The sequence below is a fragment of the Heteronotia binoei genome, chromosome 7 (genome assembly GCF_032191835.1).
Source record: "Heteronotia binoei isolate CCM8104 ecotype False Entrance Well chromosome 7, APGP_CSIRO_Hbin_v1, whole genome shotgun sequence".
In the NCBI taxonomy this organism is placed as follows: domain Eukaryota; kingdom Metazoa; phylum Chordata; class Lepidosauria; order Squamata; family Gekkonidae; genus Heteronotia; species Heteronotia binoei.
The window spans coordinates 2143360-2159339 of NC_083229.1; the positions used below are offsets into that span (position 1 = coordinate 2143360).

Below are 15980 nucleotides of genomic sequence, written 5' to 3' on the forward strand. Positions count from 1 at the left end.
GCCAGCCCAAGCAGACCTCGTTCGCCCGGGGCTCTCCTTTCTTGCATCAAGTTGCTTTCGGCTGGGGGGGCAGCATATGCTAATGAATTATGGCAATGAGCTCCATCATCTATTTTTCTACAAAGGAGTTCCTCTGCCTCCAAGGCCGATGCCTCTGTGGAGGGCGAGGCTAGCCCCCATGACCCCACGCTCCACCCCCATATGCATTCAGCCATGACCTCCGACCAGGGCTCTGGCGCAAGAAAAGACGCAGAACTCACTCGCCCATGAAGCCCTTGGAGATGGAGTGGAAGGAGGCCAGCTCCAGCGTTCCCGAGTACTTGGGCCCCATCTCAAAGAGCACCTTCTTGAAGGAGTGGAATTCGGAGCCCTTGGCATAAATGTTGTCTTGATAAACCTGAGGAAGAAGAAGAAGACTGTAGATTTACACCCGCCCTTCTCTTTGAATCAGAGTGTCAGAGTGGCTCACAATCGCCTTTACCTTCCTCCCCCCCAACAGACACCCTGTGAGGTAGATGAAGATATTGGAGTTATATCCCGCCCTCCACTCCGAAGAGTCTCAGAGCGGCTCACAATCTCCTTTACCTTCCCCCCCCCCACTACAGACATCCTGTGACGTAGATGAAGATATTGGATTTATATCCCACCCTCCACTCCGAAGAGTCTCAGAGCGGCTCACAATCTCCTTTCCCTTCCTCCCCCACAACAGACACCCTGTGAGGTAGATGAAGATATTGGATTTATATCCCGCCCTCCACTCTGAAGAGTCTCAGAGCGGCTCACAATCTCCTTTACCTCCCCCCACCCACAACAGACACCCTGTGAGGTGGGTGGGGCTGAGAGAGCTCTCCCAGAAGCTGCCCTTTCAAGGACAACCTCTGCCAGAGCTATGGCTGACCCAAGGCCATTCCAGCAGGTGCAAGTGGAGAAGTGGGGAATCAAACCTGGTTCTCCCAGATAAGAGTCCGCACACTTAACCTCAACACCAAACTGGCTCTCTTTACCTTCTCCCCCCACACACAGGTTACAATCTCCTTTCCCTTCCTCCCCTACAACAGAAACCCTGTGAGGTAGGTGGGACTGAGAGAGCTCTCCCAGAAGCTCCCCTTTCAAGGTCAACTCTGCAAGAGCTACGGCTGACCCAAAGTCATTCCAGCAGCTGCAAGTGGAGGAGTGCGGAATCAAACCCAGTTCTCCCAGATAAGAGAGCTCTGGCTGACCCATGGCCATTCCAGCAGCTGCAAGTGGAGGAGTGGGGAATCAAATCCGGTTCTCCCAGATAAGAGAGCTATGGCTGACCCAAGGCCATTCCAGAAGGTGCAAGTGGAGGAGTGGGGAATCAAATCCGGTTCTCCCAGATAAGAGTCTGCACACTTAACCACTACATCAAACTGGCTCTCAGTGGGCACAGTGATGAGGGGCCCCGTTGGGCAAGGAGTCAAGCTCTTGGACTATGCTGGAGCGAGAAGCCACCAGGATTCCAAGCTCAGACGCAGTCCCCCCCACCCCCCACTCTGCAGCTCCAGTTCTTGGCAGAGGGTCCCAGCACTCTCCGGTGCCCGCTTCCTCAGCAGGGGGTGGGGGCACTCACCTCATCAGCCAGGAGAAAGAGCTGCTCCTCCCAAGCAAAGTGGATGACGTCTTCGATGCATTTGCGGCTCTGAACCTGCCCTGGTGTGGGAGAGAGAGGGTGGTGCAGAATGAGGGCCGGGTGGAGCCTCAGTCATCTGCCAATTTGGATAATCATTAGATTTTATCATGGAAATGTTGGTTCTGTTTCCCAGGAGGCTTCAGGACAGTTCGGGGGATAGAATCATAGAATCCTAGAGTTGGAAGGGACCTCCAGGGTCATCTAGTCCAACCCCGTGCACAATGCAGGAAACTCACAATCACCTCCCCCTAAATTCACAGGATCCACATTGCTGTCAGATGGCCATCTAGCCTCTGTTGAAAAACCTCCAAGGAAGGAGAGCCCAGTTAAAGCATAGAATCCTAGAGTTGGAAGGGACCTCCAGGGTCATCTAGTCCAGCCCTCTGCACAATGCAGGAAACTCACAAACCCCTCCCCCTAAATTCACAGGATCCACATTGCTGTCAGATGGCCATCTAGCCTCTGCTTAAAAACCTCCAAGGAAGGAAAGCCCACCACCTCCCGAGGAGGAAGCCTGTTCCACTGAGGAACCGCTCTAACGGTCAGGAAGTTCTTCCTAATGTTGAGCTGGAAACTCTTCTGATTTAATTTCAACCCCTTGGTTCTGGGCCTGCCTTCTGGGGCCACAGAAAACAACTCCACACCGTCCTCTAGATGACAGTCCTTCAAGTGCTTGAAGATGGTGATCAGATCACCTCTCAGAGGATGTGACCCTCCCGGTACACAACGCTATGCATTGTCTTTGGCTTCACCTGACTGTTGCCTTTTTGAATGTTTCTATGCGATCCATAAGAACATAAGAACATAAGAACATAAGAGAAGCCATGTTGGATCAGGCCAACGGCCCATCAAGTCCAACACTCTGTGTCACACAGTGGCAAAAAATGTTATATACACACATACACTGTGGCTAATAGCCACTGATGGACCTGTGCTCCATACACTGTGGCTAATAGCCACTGATGGACCTGTGCTCCATACACTGTGGCTAATAGCCACTGATGGACCTGTGCTCCATATTTTTATCTAAACCCCTCTTGAAGGTGGCTATACTTGTGGCCGCCACCACCTCCTGTGGCAGTGAATTCCACATGTTAATCACCCTTTGGGTGAAGAAGTACTTCCTTTTATCCGTCTTAACCTGTCTGCTCAGCAATTTTATCGAATGCCCACGAGTTCTTGTATTGTGAGAAAGGGAGAAAAGTACTTCTTTCTCTACTTTCTCCATTCCATGCATTATCTTGTAAACCTCTATCATGTCACCCCGCAGTCGACGTTTCTCCAAGCTAAAGAGTCCCAAGCGTTTCAACCTTTCTTCATAGGGAAAGTGCTCCAGCCCTTTAATCATTCTAGTTGCCCTTCTCTGCACCTTCTCTAAAGCTATAATATCCTTTTTGAGGTGCGGCGACCAGAACTGCACACAGTACTCCAAATGAGACCGCACCATCGATTTATACAGGGGCATTATGATACTGGCTGATTTGTTTTCAATTCCCTTCCTAATAATTCCCAGCATGGCATTGGCCTTTTTTATTGCAAACGCACACTGTCTTGACACTTTCAGTGAGTTATCTATCATGACCCCAAGATCTCTCTCTTGATCAGTCTCTGCCAGTTCACACCCCATCAACTTGTATTTGTAGCTGGGATTCTTAGCCCCAATGTGCATTACTTTGCACTTGGCCACATTGAACCGCATCTGCCACGTTGACGCCCACTCACCCAGCCTCAACAGATCCCTTTGGAGTTCCTCACAATCCTCTCTGGTTCTCACCACCCTGAACAATTTAGTGTCATCCGCAAACTTGGCCACTTCACTGCTCACTCCGAACTCTAAATCATTTATGAACAAGTTAAAAAGCATGGGACCCAGTACCGAGCCCTGCGGCACCCCACTGCTTACCGTCCTCCACTGCGAAGACTGCCCATTTATACTCACTCTCTGCTTCCTATTACTCAGCCAGTTTTTGATCCACAAGAGGACCTGTCCTTTTACTCCATGATTCTCAAGCTTTCTAAGGAGCCTTTGATGAGGAACTTTATCAAAAGCTTTCTGGAAGTCAAGGTAAACAACATCTATCGGGTCTCCTTTGTCCACATGTTTGTTCACCCCCTCAAAGAAATGCAACAGGTTAGTGAGGCAAGATCTTCCCTTGCAGAACCCATGCTGAGTCTTCCTCAATAACCCGTGTTCATCAATGTGCCTACTCATTCTGTCCTTGATAATGGTTTCTACCAACTTTCCCGGTATTGAAGTCAGACTGACTGGCCTGTAGTTTCCCGGATCTCCTCTGGAACCTTTTTTAAAGATGGGGGTGACATTTGCTACCTTCCAGTCCTCAGGAATGGAGGCAGATTTCAATGAAAGATTACAGATTTTTGTTAGAAGATCCACAAGTTCAACTTTGAGTTCCTTCAGAACTCTCGGATGTATGCCATCCGGACCCGGTGACTTATTAGTTTTTAAATTGTCTATCAGTTGTAGGACCTCCTCATTTGTCACCTCAATCTGACTCAGGTCTTTCAACACCCCTTCCAAAATTAGTGGTTCTGGGGCGGGCAAAAAGTTCTCGTCTTCTACAGTGAAGACGGAGGCAAAAAATTCATTTAGCTTTTCAGCCATTTCCCTATCCTCCTTCAGTAATCCTTTTACCCCATGGTCATCCAAGGGCCCCACTGCCTCCCTGGCTGGTTTCCTACTTCTAATATATTTGAAGAAAGTTTTATTGTTGGTCTTTATGTTTTTTGCAATATGCTCCTCATAGTCCCTTTTTGCCTGCCTGATCACAGTCTTGCATTTGATTTGCCACAGCCTGTGTTCCCTTTTACTAATCTCACTTGGACTGGTTTTCCACCGCTTAAAGGAGTCCTTCTTACCTTTTACAGCTTCCATTACTTTATTTGTTAACCACGCAGGCCTTTTCTTATGCCTGTTTGTGCCTTTCCTAACTTGTGGTATGTATTTTATCTGAGCTTCTAGGATTATAGTTTTAAATAGCGTCCAAGCTTTCTCAAGGGTTTTGACCGTATGTACCTTTCCTTTCAGTTTCTTCCTCACATGCCTCCTCATCTCAGTGTATTTACCCCTTTTAAAGTTAAACGTGATCCAATTCTGAATCGACAGAGTATCAGATCCCAGCTTGGCTTCCAGGCTGGCCTAATCTCATGAGATCTTGGAAGCTAAGCAGGGTGGGCTCTGGTTAACGTTTGGATGAGAACCTACCCAAGAAGTCCAGGGTCACTACAAAGAAGTAGGTAATGGCAAACCTCCCGTTCCTCTCTTGCCTTGAAAACCCCACAAGGTGCCCTCCATCCGTCAGTGGTGGCATGGGGGCGCTCTTCTCTCCCATGAAGGCAGGCTGCAGGAGGCCGGCTGTTGAAGACCCCTGAGACAGACAAGGCTTGTCCCTCTGGGAACGCAGCCTCCGGATCTGAATGGGGTCAGCAAGGCTTATTCTTCTCAGCCTTCCTGAAAACAACCCCAGGAAGCACCTCGCCTTGACTCTGCCACCTGCCTGAAGCAGGAATGGGCAGTCAGAAACAGAACAAGAGAAGACAGGCAGGATGCTGTTCTGCCTCAGAGCTGGCCTGTCTCTAGCGTTGCCAAGTCCAATTCAAGAAATATCTGGGGACTTTGGGGGTGGAGCCAGGAGACATTAGGGGTGGAGCCAAGATCAAGGCTGTGACAAGCATAATTGAACTCCAAAGGGAGTTCTGGCCATCAAATTTAAAGGGATGGCACACCTTTTTAATTCCTTCCTTCCATAGGAAATAATGGATAGGGGCACCTTCTTTTGGGGCTCATAGAATTAGACCCCCTGATCCAATCTTTTTGAAACTTGGGAAGTATTTTGGGGAGAGGCACTAGATGCTATACTGAAAATTTGGTGCCTCTACCCCAAAAAACAGCCCCCCCAGAGCCCCAGATCAATTCTCCATGATTTTCTATGGGAATAAATCTCCATAGGGAATAACAGAGTTCCCAGCAGACATTTCCCTCCCCTCCTCCTGCTTTCTGACGACCCTGAAGCGGGGGAAGGGCCTCCAAACCGGGGGATCCCCAGCCCCCACCTGGGGATTGGCAACCCTACCTGTCTCAGAAGGGGGAAAAATGTGGATTCCGTTTTGCAACCCGCCCTCGAGCCAGTCCTTGTGCTCCTGCCTGAGAAGCTGAGACGTCAGGGCACCCAAGGGGAGACAGGGGGCACCTACCGGTGGGGTTGCCCGGGTTGATGATGCACAGGGCCCGGGGGTGGCAGTGCTTCCGAGCTTCCCGCACTGCTCTCCGCAGCTCCTCCACGTTCAGGGCCCAGCAGTTGTCCTCGTCCAGGTAGTAGTTGACTTGCACAGCGTTCAGCTCCGCCAGGGCTGCTGAGTAGAGGGGGTACTGGGGGATGGGGATGAGCACCCCTGTGCGGGAACGCCCCGCCCCCGACACCAGCAGCTTCAGGATGGTCTGAGCGGCAGAACAGGAAGCAACAGGGAATTACTACGGATCTGTTCGGTTTCCTGTCTATCTCCCAACACCCTCCCGCCAGCCCCTAATGGGGCTCAGACCAAGTGGTTTGGTTCAAACAACCCTTCCCTCCTAATCCCCTAGCATTTCCAACCATTCGCTGGGCCTAGAGAGCTCCCGGAACTATAACGGATTTTCAGTGTGTGACAGCCAGCGTGCTGTGATTAAGCGTGGCGGACTCTAATCTGGAGAGCTGGGTTCGATTCCCCACTCCCCCTCTTCCACCTGAATCCTGCTGGGGGCCAGTCTCAGTTCTCTCTGAACTCTCTCAGCCTCACCTACCTCCCAAGGGGGAGAGAAAGGAAAGAAGAAGACGACAACGAAGAAGACGAAGAAGAAGGTAGATTTACACCCCACCCTTCTCTCTGAATCTCAGAGTGGCTCACAATCTCCTTTCCCTTCCTCCCCCACAACAGACACCCTGTGAGGTAGATGAAGATACTGGATTTATATCCCACCCTCCACTCTGTAGAGTCTCAGAGCAGCTCACAATCTCCTTTACCTTCCCCCCCTCACAACAGACACCCGCCCTCTACTCCGAAGAGTCTCAGAGCGGCTCACAATCTCCTTTCCCTTCCTCCCCCACAACAGACACCCTGTGAGGTAGATGAAGATACTGGATTTATATCCCACCCTCCACTCTGAAGAGTCTCAGAGCGGCTCACAATCTCCTTTACCTTCCCCCCCTCACAACAGACACCCTGTGAGGTATATGAAGATATTGGATTTATATCCCGCCCTCCACTCCAAAGAGTCTCAGAGCGGCTCATAATCTCCTTTACCTTCCCGCCCCCCCCACAACAGACGCCCTGTGAGGTAGATGAAGATATTGGATTTATATCCCGCCCTCCACTCTGAAGAGTCTCAGAGCGGCTCACAATCTCCTTTACCTTCCCCCCCTCACAACAGACACCCTGTGAGGTATATGAAGATATTGGATTTATATCCCGCCCTCTACTCCGAAGAGTCTCAGAGCGGCTCACAATCTCCTTTCCCTTCCTCCCCCACAACAGACACCCTGTGAGGTAGATGAAGATATTGGATTTATATCCCGCCCTCTACTCCGAAGAGTCTCAGAGCGGCTCACAATCTCCTTTACCTTCCTCCCCCACAACAGACACCCTGTGAGGTAGATGAAGATATTGGATTTATATCCCGCCCTCCACTCCAAAGAGTCTCAGAGCGCCTCACAATCTCCTTTATCTTTCCCCCCTCACAACAGACACCCTGTGAGGTAGATGAAGATACTGGATTTATATCCTGCCCTCCACTCCAAAGAGTCTCAGAGCGCCTCACAATCTCCTTTATCTTTCCCCCCTCACAACAGACACCCTGTGAGGTAGATGAAGATATTGGATTTATATCCCGCCCTCCACTCCGAAGAGTCTTAGAGCAGCTCACAATCTCCTTTACCTTCCTCCCCCAGAACAGACACCCTGTTGGGTAGGTGGGGCTGAGAGAGCTCTCACAGCACCTGCCCTTTCAAGGACTGCTCTGCAAAAGCTTTGGCTCACCCAAGGCCATTGCAGCAGGTGCAAGTGGAGGAGTGGGGAATCAACCCCGGTTCTCCCAGATAAGAGTCCAGGAACTTAACCACTACACCAGACTGGTTCACACACCAAACTAGTGATTGGAAGTTGCTCCAAGTCTCCTTTTCGCAGAGAAAAGTGAGGTATAAAAACCTTCTTCCTTGGGAGAACTAGATCACTGGAGAAAATAGCTGCTCCAGGGCTTGGAGGGCAGAGCACCGTATTCCACTGATGTCCCTCCTCTCCCTAAAAGCTGCCCTCCCCAACCTCCTGAATCTCCAGGAATTTCTGGGGTTGGCAACCAGTGTTCCCTCTAAGCGGAGTTAGTGTGAGGTAGCTCACACATTTTTAGCCCCTGGCTCACACATTTTTGTCTCAGCTCAGGAAAAATGGCCCCAGAGCACAATGATTGAGGCAGGAGCTCCCCACTTCAATGCCAGGAGCTCATAAAGTAGAATTTTTGCTCACAAGACTCTGCAGCTATTGAGGGAACACTACTGGCAAACCCTATTGGTCCATGAGCATCTTTCAGGCTTCCTCCTTGGGAGGTGGGGGGTCTCTCCTTCCTCAGAGGTTTTGAAACAGAGGCTAGCTGGCCATCTGACAGCAATGAAGATCCTGTGAATTTAGGGGGAGGGGTTTGTGAGTTTCCTGCATTGTGCAGGGGGTTGGACTAGATGACCCTGGAGGTCCCTTCCAACTCTAGGATTCTATGATTCTTCTTTGGAGGTTCTTCAACAGAGGCTAGATGGCCATCTGACAGCAATGAAGATCCTGTGAATTTAGGGGGAGGGGTTTGTGAGTTTCCTGCATTGTGCAGGGGGTTGGACTAGATGACCCTGGAGGTCCCTTCCAACTCTAGGATTCTATGATTCTTCTTTGGAGGTTCTTCAACAGAGGCTAGATGGCCATCTGACAGCAATGAAGATCCTGTGAATTTAGGGGGAGGGGTTGGTGAGTTTCCTGCCTTGTGCAGGGGTTGGACTAGATGACCCTGGAGGTCCCTTCCAACTCTAGGATTCTATGATTCTTCTTTGGAGGTTCTTCAACAGAGGCTAGATGGCCATCTGACAGCAATGAAGATCCTGTGAATTTAGGGGGAGGGGTTTGTGAGTTTCCTGCATTGTGCAGGGGGTTGGACTAGATGACCCTGGAGGTCCCTTCCAACTCTAGGATTCTATGATTCTTCTTTGGAGGTTTTGAAACAGAGGCTAGATGGCCATCTGACAGCAATGAAGATCCTGTGAATTTAGGGGGAGGGGTTTGTGAGTTTCCTGCATTGTGCAGGGGGTTGGACTAGATGACCCTGGAGGTCCCTTCCAACTCTAGGATTCTATGATTCTTCTTTGGAGGTTCTTCAACAGAGGCTAGATGGCCATCTGACAGCAATGAAGATCCTGTGAATTTAGGGGGAGGGGTTTGTGAGTTTCCTGCATTGTGCAGGGGGTTGGACTAGATGACCCTGGAGGTCCCTTCCAACTCTAGGATTCTATGGCAGCGTGGTCAGCATGAGAGAGTTCAGGGCACCCGCGCGGGCTCAGGCCCTGTATGAAGAGGCCTGGGGGAAGAACATTATCTGCTGGGGGTTTGGAACAGTGAGCGCTCAAGCTGGCTGCATCAGAGCAAGCCATTAAAATACCCGGAATGAAGAACAAGGAGCAACCCATAAAAATTCCCCAGCCCCTGGGGCAACTGGAATGATTAAAGGTTTGGGCATTTAGAATGATGAAAAGGCTGGAACACTTGCCCTATGAAGACGGGTTAAAATGCTTGGGGCTCTTTAGCTTGGAGAAATGTCGACTGCGGGGTGACATGATAGAGGTTACAAGATTCTGCATGGGATGGAGAAAGTAGAGAAAGAGGTACTTTTCTCCCTTTCTCACAATACAAGAACATTCGATGAAATTGCTGAGCAGTTGGGTTAGAACGGATAAAAGGAAGTACTTCTTCAGTCAAAGGGTGATTAACACATGGAATTCACTGCCACAGGAGGTGGTGGCGGCTACAAGCATAGCCAGCTTCAAGAGGGGATTGGATAAAAATATGGAGCAGAGGTCCATCAGTGGCTATTAGCCACAGTGTGTGTGTGTGTGTGTGTGTGTGTGTATGTATGTATGCATGCATGTTTGTATTTTGGCCACTCTGTGATAAAGAGTGTTGGACTGGATGGGCCATTGGCCTGATCCAACATGACTTCTCTTCTGTTCTTAAGCCTGTTTCACTGAGGAATTGCTCTAACAGTCAGGAAGTTCTTCCTAATGTTGAGCCAGAAACTCTTTTGATTTAATTTCAACCCACTGGTTCTGGTCCTACCTTCTGGGGCCACAGAAAACAATTCCACCCCATCCTCTAGATGACAGCCCTTCAAGGACTTGAAGATGGTGATCCTATCACCTCTCAGCTGCCTCCTCTCCAGGCTAAACAGGCCCAGCTGACAGAAACTGCCCTTTCAAGGACAACTCCTGCAATAGCTCTGGCTGACCCAAGGCCATTGCAGCAGCTGCAAGTGGAGGAGGGGGGAATCAAACCCGGTTCTCCCAGTTAAGAGAGCTCTGGCTGACCCAAGGCCATTCCAGCAGCTGCAAGTGGAGGAGTGGGGAATCAAACCCGGTTCTTCCAGATAAAAAGTCCTACACTTAACCACTACACCAAACTGGCACCTTCAAGACTAACCATATTTTTGCTGTAGAAAAGAGCCCAGTAACAAAACTTGGGCCGGGTGATAAGCTTTCTGAAGAAGTGAGCAGCGACTCACTACAGCTCCCTCCCCTGCCACAAATTTTGTTACAGAACTCTTGCTCTTTTCTGCTGCTACAGACGAACCGGCCTGGCTCCCCATCTAGGGATATTTTTGCGTTCTCAGAAGAAGGGGACTTTGACTCTTGGCAGCTCATCTCCCCAAAACTTGTCTTGGTCTCTGAGGAGCTCAGATCTCTCTCGTCCCCTGCAGACCAACACAGCCCCCCTCTGAAGCTCCTCCTCCTCTTGTAGATCCCTTTTCAAAAGACGGGGACATTTCTGCAACCCACAAGGAAGGATTTTGCTAAATCCCTGGTTTCCACATCCCACGCCTGAAGGCAAGTCTCCGAGCATCCTGGCATGCCCCGCACTGGCAGCTCACGTGGCAAAACCTGGTGAGGCTCCTTCTCCAAGGCCTGCTCCGGGGCTCCTGCCCTGCCCAGAGGCAATCCCCCTTCCCTCCAGGCCCTGCTGCCAAGAGGAGCACAAAAGGGGCCTTGTGGAACTGTCCAAATGCATAGTGCTGGATGCCAGCAGAGTGGGCCTTGAAATCAGGGTTGCCAACTCTTGACTTGGCAAATTCCTGGGGATTTGGGGGCAGAAGAAGGGGAGGGTGGAGTTTGGGGCAAGGGGAGCTCAGTGGGGTTGTGATACTGTAAAGCGGGGTTAGCCAAACTGCAGCTTGGGAGCCACACGCGGCTCTTTCACACATGTGCGGCTCTCAAAGCCACCACTGCCCCGTCTCTCTTTAAATCACTTCTCCATGCCAAGTCAGCCAGAGGCTTGAAGAATGCATTTAAAGTTAAAGCTGCTTTCTTTCCACCTCTCCATCCCCCCCATCTATTTCCCTCCCTCCTTCACTCCTTCCTTCCAGTTTGGTGTAGTGGTTAAGTGCGTGGACTCTTCTGGGAGAAGTGGGTTTGATTCCCCACTCCTCCACTTGCACCTGCTGGAATGGCCTTGGGTCAGCCAGAGCTCTCTTATCTGGGAGAACCGGGATTGATTCCCCACTCCTCCACTTGCAGCTGCTGGAATGGCCTTGGGTCAGCCAGAGCTCTCTTATCTGGGAGAACCGGGTTTGATTCCCCACTCCTTCACTTGCACCTGCTGGAATGGCCTTGGGTCAGCCAGAGCTCTCTTATCTGGGAGAACCGGGTTTGATTCCCCCCTCCTCCACTTGCACCTGCTGGAATGGCCTTGGGTCAGCCAGAGCTCTCTTATCTGGGAGAACCGGGTTTGATTCCCCACTCCTCCCCTTGCACCTGCTGGAATGGCCTTGGGTCAGCCATAGCTCTGGCAGAGGTTGTCCTTGAAAGGGCAGCTGCTGGGAGAGCCCTCTCACAGGGTGTCTGTTGTGGAGGGAGAAGATATAGGACAGTACTCCAGGTGAGGTCTTACCAGAGCAGGTGAGTTCTTACCAAAGCAGAGTAAAGCGACACCATCACATCATGTGATCTGGACACTATACTCCTGTTGATACAGCCCAAAATTGCATTTGCCTTTTTAGCCACCACATCGCACTGTTGACTCATGTTCAGCATATGATCCACTAAGAACCCTAGATCCTTTTCGCACATATTACTGCTAAGACAAGTCTCCCTATGGTCATAAATGGTCTCCAAATGGTCATTGATTTCCTTCCCTATGGTCATAAAACATGGCTAATGGGGGTTGGGGGGCGTGATATGCCTCGGTGTTGAATCATGAGAACATCAGGGAAGCCATGCTGGATCAGGCCAATGGCCCATCCAGTCCAACACTCTCTGTCACACAGTGGCCAAAAAACCCCCCAAACCCAGGCACCATCAGGAGGTCCATCAGTGGGGCCAGGACACTAGAAGCCCTCCCACTGTGCCCCCTCAAGCACCAAGAATACAGAGCATCACTTGTCCCAGACAGAGAGTTCCAATGTTAAGCTGTGGCTAGTAGCCACTGATGGACCTCTGCTCCAGACGTTGATCCAGTCCCCTCTTGAAGCCATCTATGCTTGTAGCTGCCACCATCTCCTGTGGCAGTGAATCAAAAATGGCCGAACTTCTCGAAATGTACTGCGTCCAAAAAAATTCCCACTGTGGACGGCAATTGCTATCGATTCCCTGGCCGTGTCAGAATTCTGTTTGGCGCATGCGTAACAGAATTCCTAGCCGCTGGACAACCCGTTCCTTTCCCTCTTTCCTTCCCCTTTCTTTCGATTTGCCCCCAATGCCCCTTCCTTCAATTTGTACAGTGGTCCTTGTACCACGATGGCATCACTGGCGCCTGTGGAAAGGAAGATGTTCTCTGGGTTGGATGAAATGCCCCCATCTCTTCTCTCAATGAAGCTGGCTACGTCTTGGCGGATGCAGTCGATCCCTGGGCTAGCACTGTAGGCACCTGGGGAGGGGAGGGGAGGAGAAGAAGAGAGACGCTTTTATATCATTCGTTTGTTGCACCGTAAAAGGGTTTGGGGAGGGGAGGGACTCCCGCCCTCCAAAGCAGCCATTTTCTCCAGGGGAGCTGCTCTCTGGATCCTGGAGATCAGTAATAATCCTGGGAGATCTTGGGCTCTGCCTGGGGACTGGCAGTTCTACTCCTGACCCAGTCTGGCATTCAGGCCTCCCACCTCACTTGGCTGAGGTTGTTAGTTGGACAGAGGTTGACAAGATACTGCATGGGATAGAGAAGGCAGAGAAAGAAGTACTTTTCTCCCTTTCTCACCATACAAGAACTCGTGGGCACTCAATGAAATTGCTGAGCAGTTGGGTTAGAACGGATAGAAGGAGGTACTTCTTCACCCAAAGGTTGATTAACATGTGGAATTCACTGCCACAGGAGGAGGTGGCGGCCACAAGCATAGCCAGCTTCAAGAGGGGATTGGATCAACATCTGGAGCAGAGGTCCATCAGTGGCTATTAGCCACAAGGTATTGTTGGAACTCTTTGTCTGGGGCAGTGATGCTCTGTATTCTTAGTGCTTGGGGGGGCACAGTGGGATGGCTTCTAGCATCCTGGCCCCATTGAAGGACCTCCTTATGGTGCCCGGGTTTTTTTGGCCACTGTGTGACACAGAGTGTTGGACTGGATGGGCCATTGGCCTGATCCAACATGGCTTCTCTTAGGTTCTTATGTTCTTATGACTAGATGGGCCATTGGCCTGATCCAACAGGGCTTCTCTTATGTTCTTATGTGACACAGAGTGTTGGACTGGGTGGGCCATTGGCCTGATCCAACACGGCTTCTCTTATGTTCTTATGCAACACAGAGTGTTGGACTGGAGGGGCCACTGGCTTGATCCAACAGGGCTTCTCTTATGTTCCTCTGTGACACAGAGTGTTTGACTGGAGAGGCCGTTGGCCTGATGCAACAGGGCTTCTCTTGTATTCTTCTGTTCTGCATCACTTCTACAGCAAGGACACCCCTGTCAGGGGGGGAGAGGAAGAGAAGAATGCCAGCCAAAAGGCACTTACCGATGCTCTGCCCCCCACATGCTGCCAGCAGCTTGCTGGCTTTCTCCTTGGCATCCTTTGGAAAGTTGGGGTTGTTCTGAAGCTCTGGGCACATGCAGAGGGCGGAGATCTGCCGGGGAGAACATGGATGAGGCTCCTGCCCTTCACTGCCCTTTCCTCGCTGACAGGAGAGGCCCTGGGGCTGGAAGCCTTTCCCTCAAACCGAGACACCTGTATCCTGACTGCCCAGGGGGGTGGGGCTTTCAGTGGCAAGGCGAGGGCACCCAGCACGTGATCTCCCTTACTGCCACCTCGCACATATGGCGTAGGGTGGATTTGGCCCCTGAAAACTTGCTCCCGGGGCTCAACTCTGCCCAGGGTTCACTTGAATTAAGTCAGGAGTATCGAACATGCAGCCCAGGAGCCAAATCAGGCCCCCAGAGGGCTCCTATCAGGCCCCCGAGCAACCGGCTGTCCTCTGCTTCCTTCTCTCTCTCTCTTCCTTCTGCATCACGGCTTGCTTTGCCAAGCTTGCTCAATCACACAGGAACTATAGAGCAAAATCTATATTTTCTCAATTAGCTGAGGCTCCTCCCTTGGGGAGGAATGGGGGGAGGGAGAGCTTGCTTTGCCAGGCACAGCAGAGCTATTGAGCCAAGCCTCTCTTCCTTCTACTGGCTGAGGCTCCTCCCCCTCCTGGTCTCCTGGGGAAGGAAAGAAATAGCCAGAGCTTCCTTTGCCCAGTTCCCTGGGGCCCAGGTAGTTTTCACACTGCTTCTGTCCAATGGCTTTTAATGCTTTCTTTTTGTAAAATTGTCATCGCAAACTGACTTAACCAGAACTCGAAAGAGACAGCACAGAGACTTTCCAGAACCCTGGGGAAAGAGGCGTAATACAGATTTGCATATTAGGCCACACCCCGGACATCACCATTATTCGGTGCAGGGTTTTTTTGTACAAGCCCGGCAGGAACTCATTTGCATATTAGGCCACACACCCCTGGCACCACCATTGTTTTGCACAGGGTTTTTTGTAGAAAAAGCCCAACAGGAACTCATTTGCATCTTAGGCCACACCCCCTGACATCATCATTGTTTCACGGGGTTTTTTTTAAAGAGACCGCCCACCAGGAACTCATTTGCATCTTAGGCCACACCCCCTGACATCATCATTGTTTTGTGCAGGGTTTTCTGTAGAAAAAGCCCAGAAGGAATTCATTTGCATCTTAGGCCACACCCCCTGACATCACCATTGTTTTGCGCAGGGTTTTTTGTACAAAAAGCCCAGCAGGAACTCATTTGCATCTTAGGCCACACCCCCTGACATCATCATTGTTTTGTGCAGGGTTTTTTGGAGAAAAAGCCCAGCAGGAACTCATTTGCATCTTAGGCCGCACCCCCTGACATCATCATTGTTTTGCACAGGGTTTTTTGTAGAAAAAGCCCATCAGGAACTCATTTGCATCTTAGGCCGCACCCCCTGACATCATTATTGTTTTGCACAGGGTTTTTTGTAGAAAAAGCCCAGCAGGGACTCATTTGCATCTTAGGCCACACCCCCTGATGCTAAGCCAGCCGGAACTGCATTCCTGTCCATTCCAGCTCAAAAAAGGGCCCTGGTTCCCATACCTCTAACGGCTGTGGGGCAAGCAGAAATTAAAGTGGGACAGCTCTTCCCTTGATCTGCAACCCTCCCCTCCCAGCAGGTGATCTCAGAGGCTCAGTTTCCTCCCCCCCCCACCTCTGCACACACCTACAAGCATATCGTCCAAGCCCCAAGACCTTACCTGGCGCAGGAAAGTGATTGGCTTTTGCCCCATGGCGTGGGCATCACCGATATTGGCTCGGATCACCTCGGTGAAAGGTTTCTTCACTCCCTGGGAAGAGGAGAGGCGAACAAAGACCAACTCAGGCCCACCAGCGGCCCTCTCAACACACTCCTCGGAAGTGAGACGGAAACCTCTCCCCCACCCCTACACCAGCCCCACATCTCTACCACACCAGGCCACACGGAGAGGCAGGCTGGCTGAAGGAAACCAGATGCTTCAGCAAGAAGTTGAAAACTAGTGGATTAGACAGATGCATGGAGGAGAGGTCTTTCAAAGGCTACCAGCCATGTTGG

At 51.0% G+C, this 15980-nt stretch overlaps 1 protein-coding gene across 2 annotated transcripts in view; it reads right to left on the reverse strand.

Moving 5' to 3' along the window:
- GPT (glutamic--pyruvic transaminase) overlaps positions 1-15980 on the reverse strand; it is a 61179-nt gene that overhangs the window by 11893 nt on the left and 33306 nt on the right. For both annotated transcript variants that reach the window (XM_060243148.1, XM_060243147.1), the window contains exons 3-8: positions 15646-15735; positions 13881-13989; positions 12675-12808; positions 5864-6107; positions 1592-1671; positions 261-397 (exon numbers count right to left, since the gene is read on the reverse strand). In XM_060243148.1, the coding sequence (XP_060099131.1) occupies positions 261-397; positions 1592-1671; positions 5864-6107; positions 12675-12808; positions 13881-13989; positions 15646-15735 (794 nt within the window). The remainder of the gene's footprint in view (positions 1-260; positions 398-1591; positions 1672-5863; positions 6108-12674; positions 12809-13880; positions 13990-15645; positions 15736-15980) is intronic.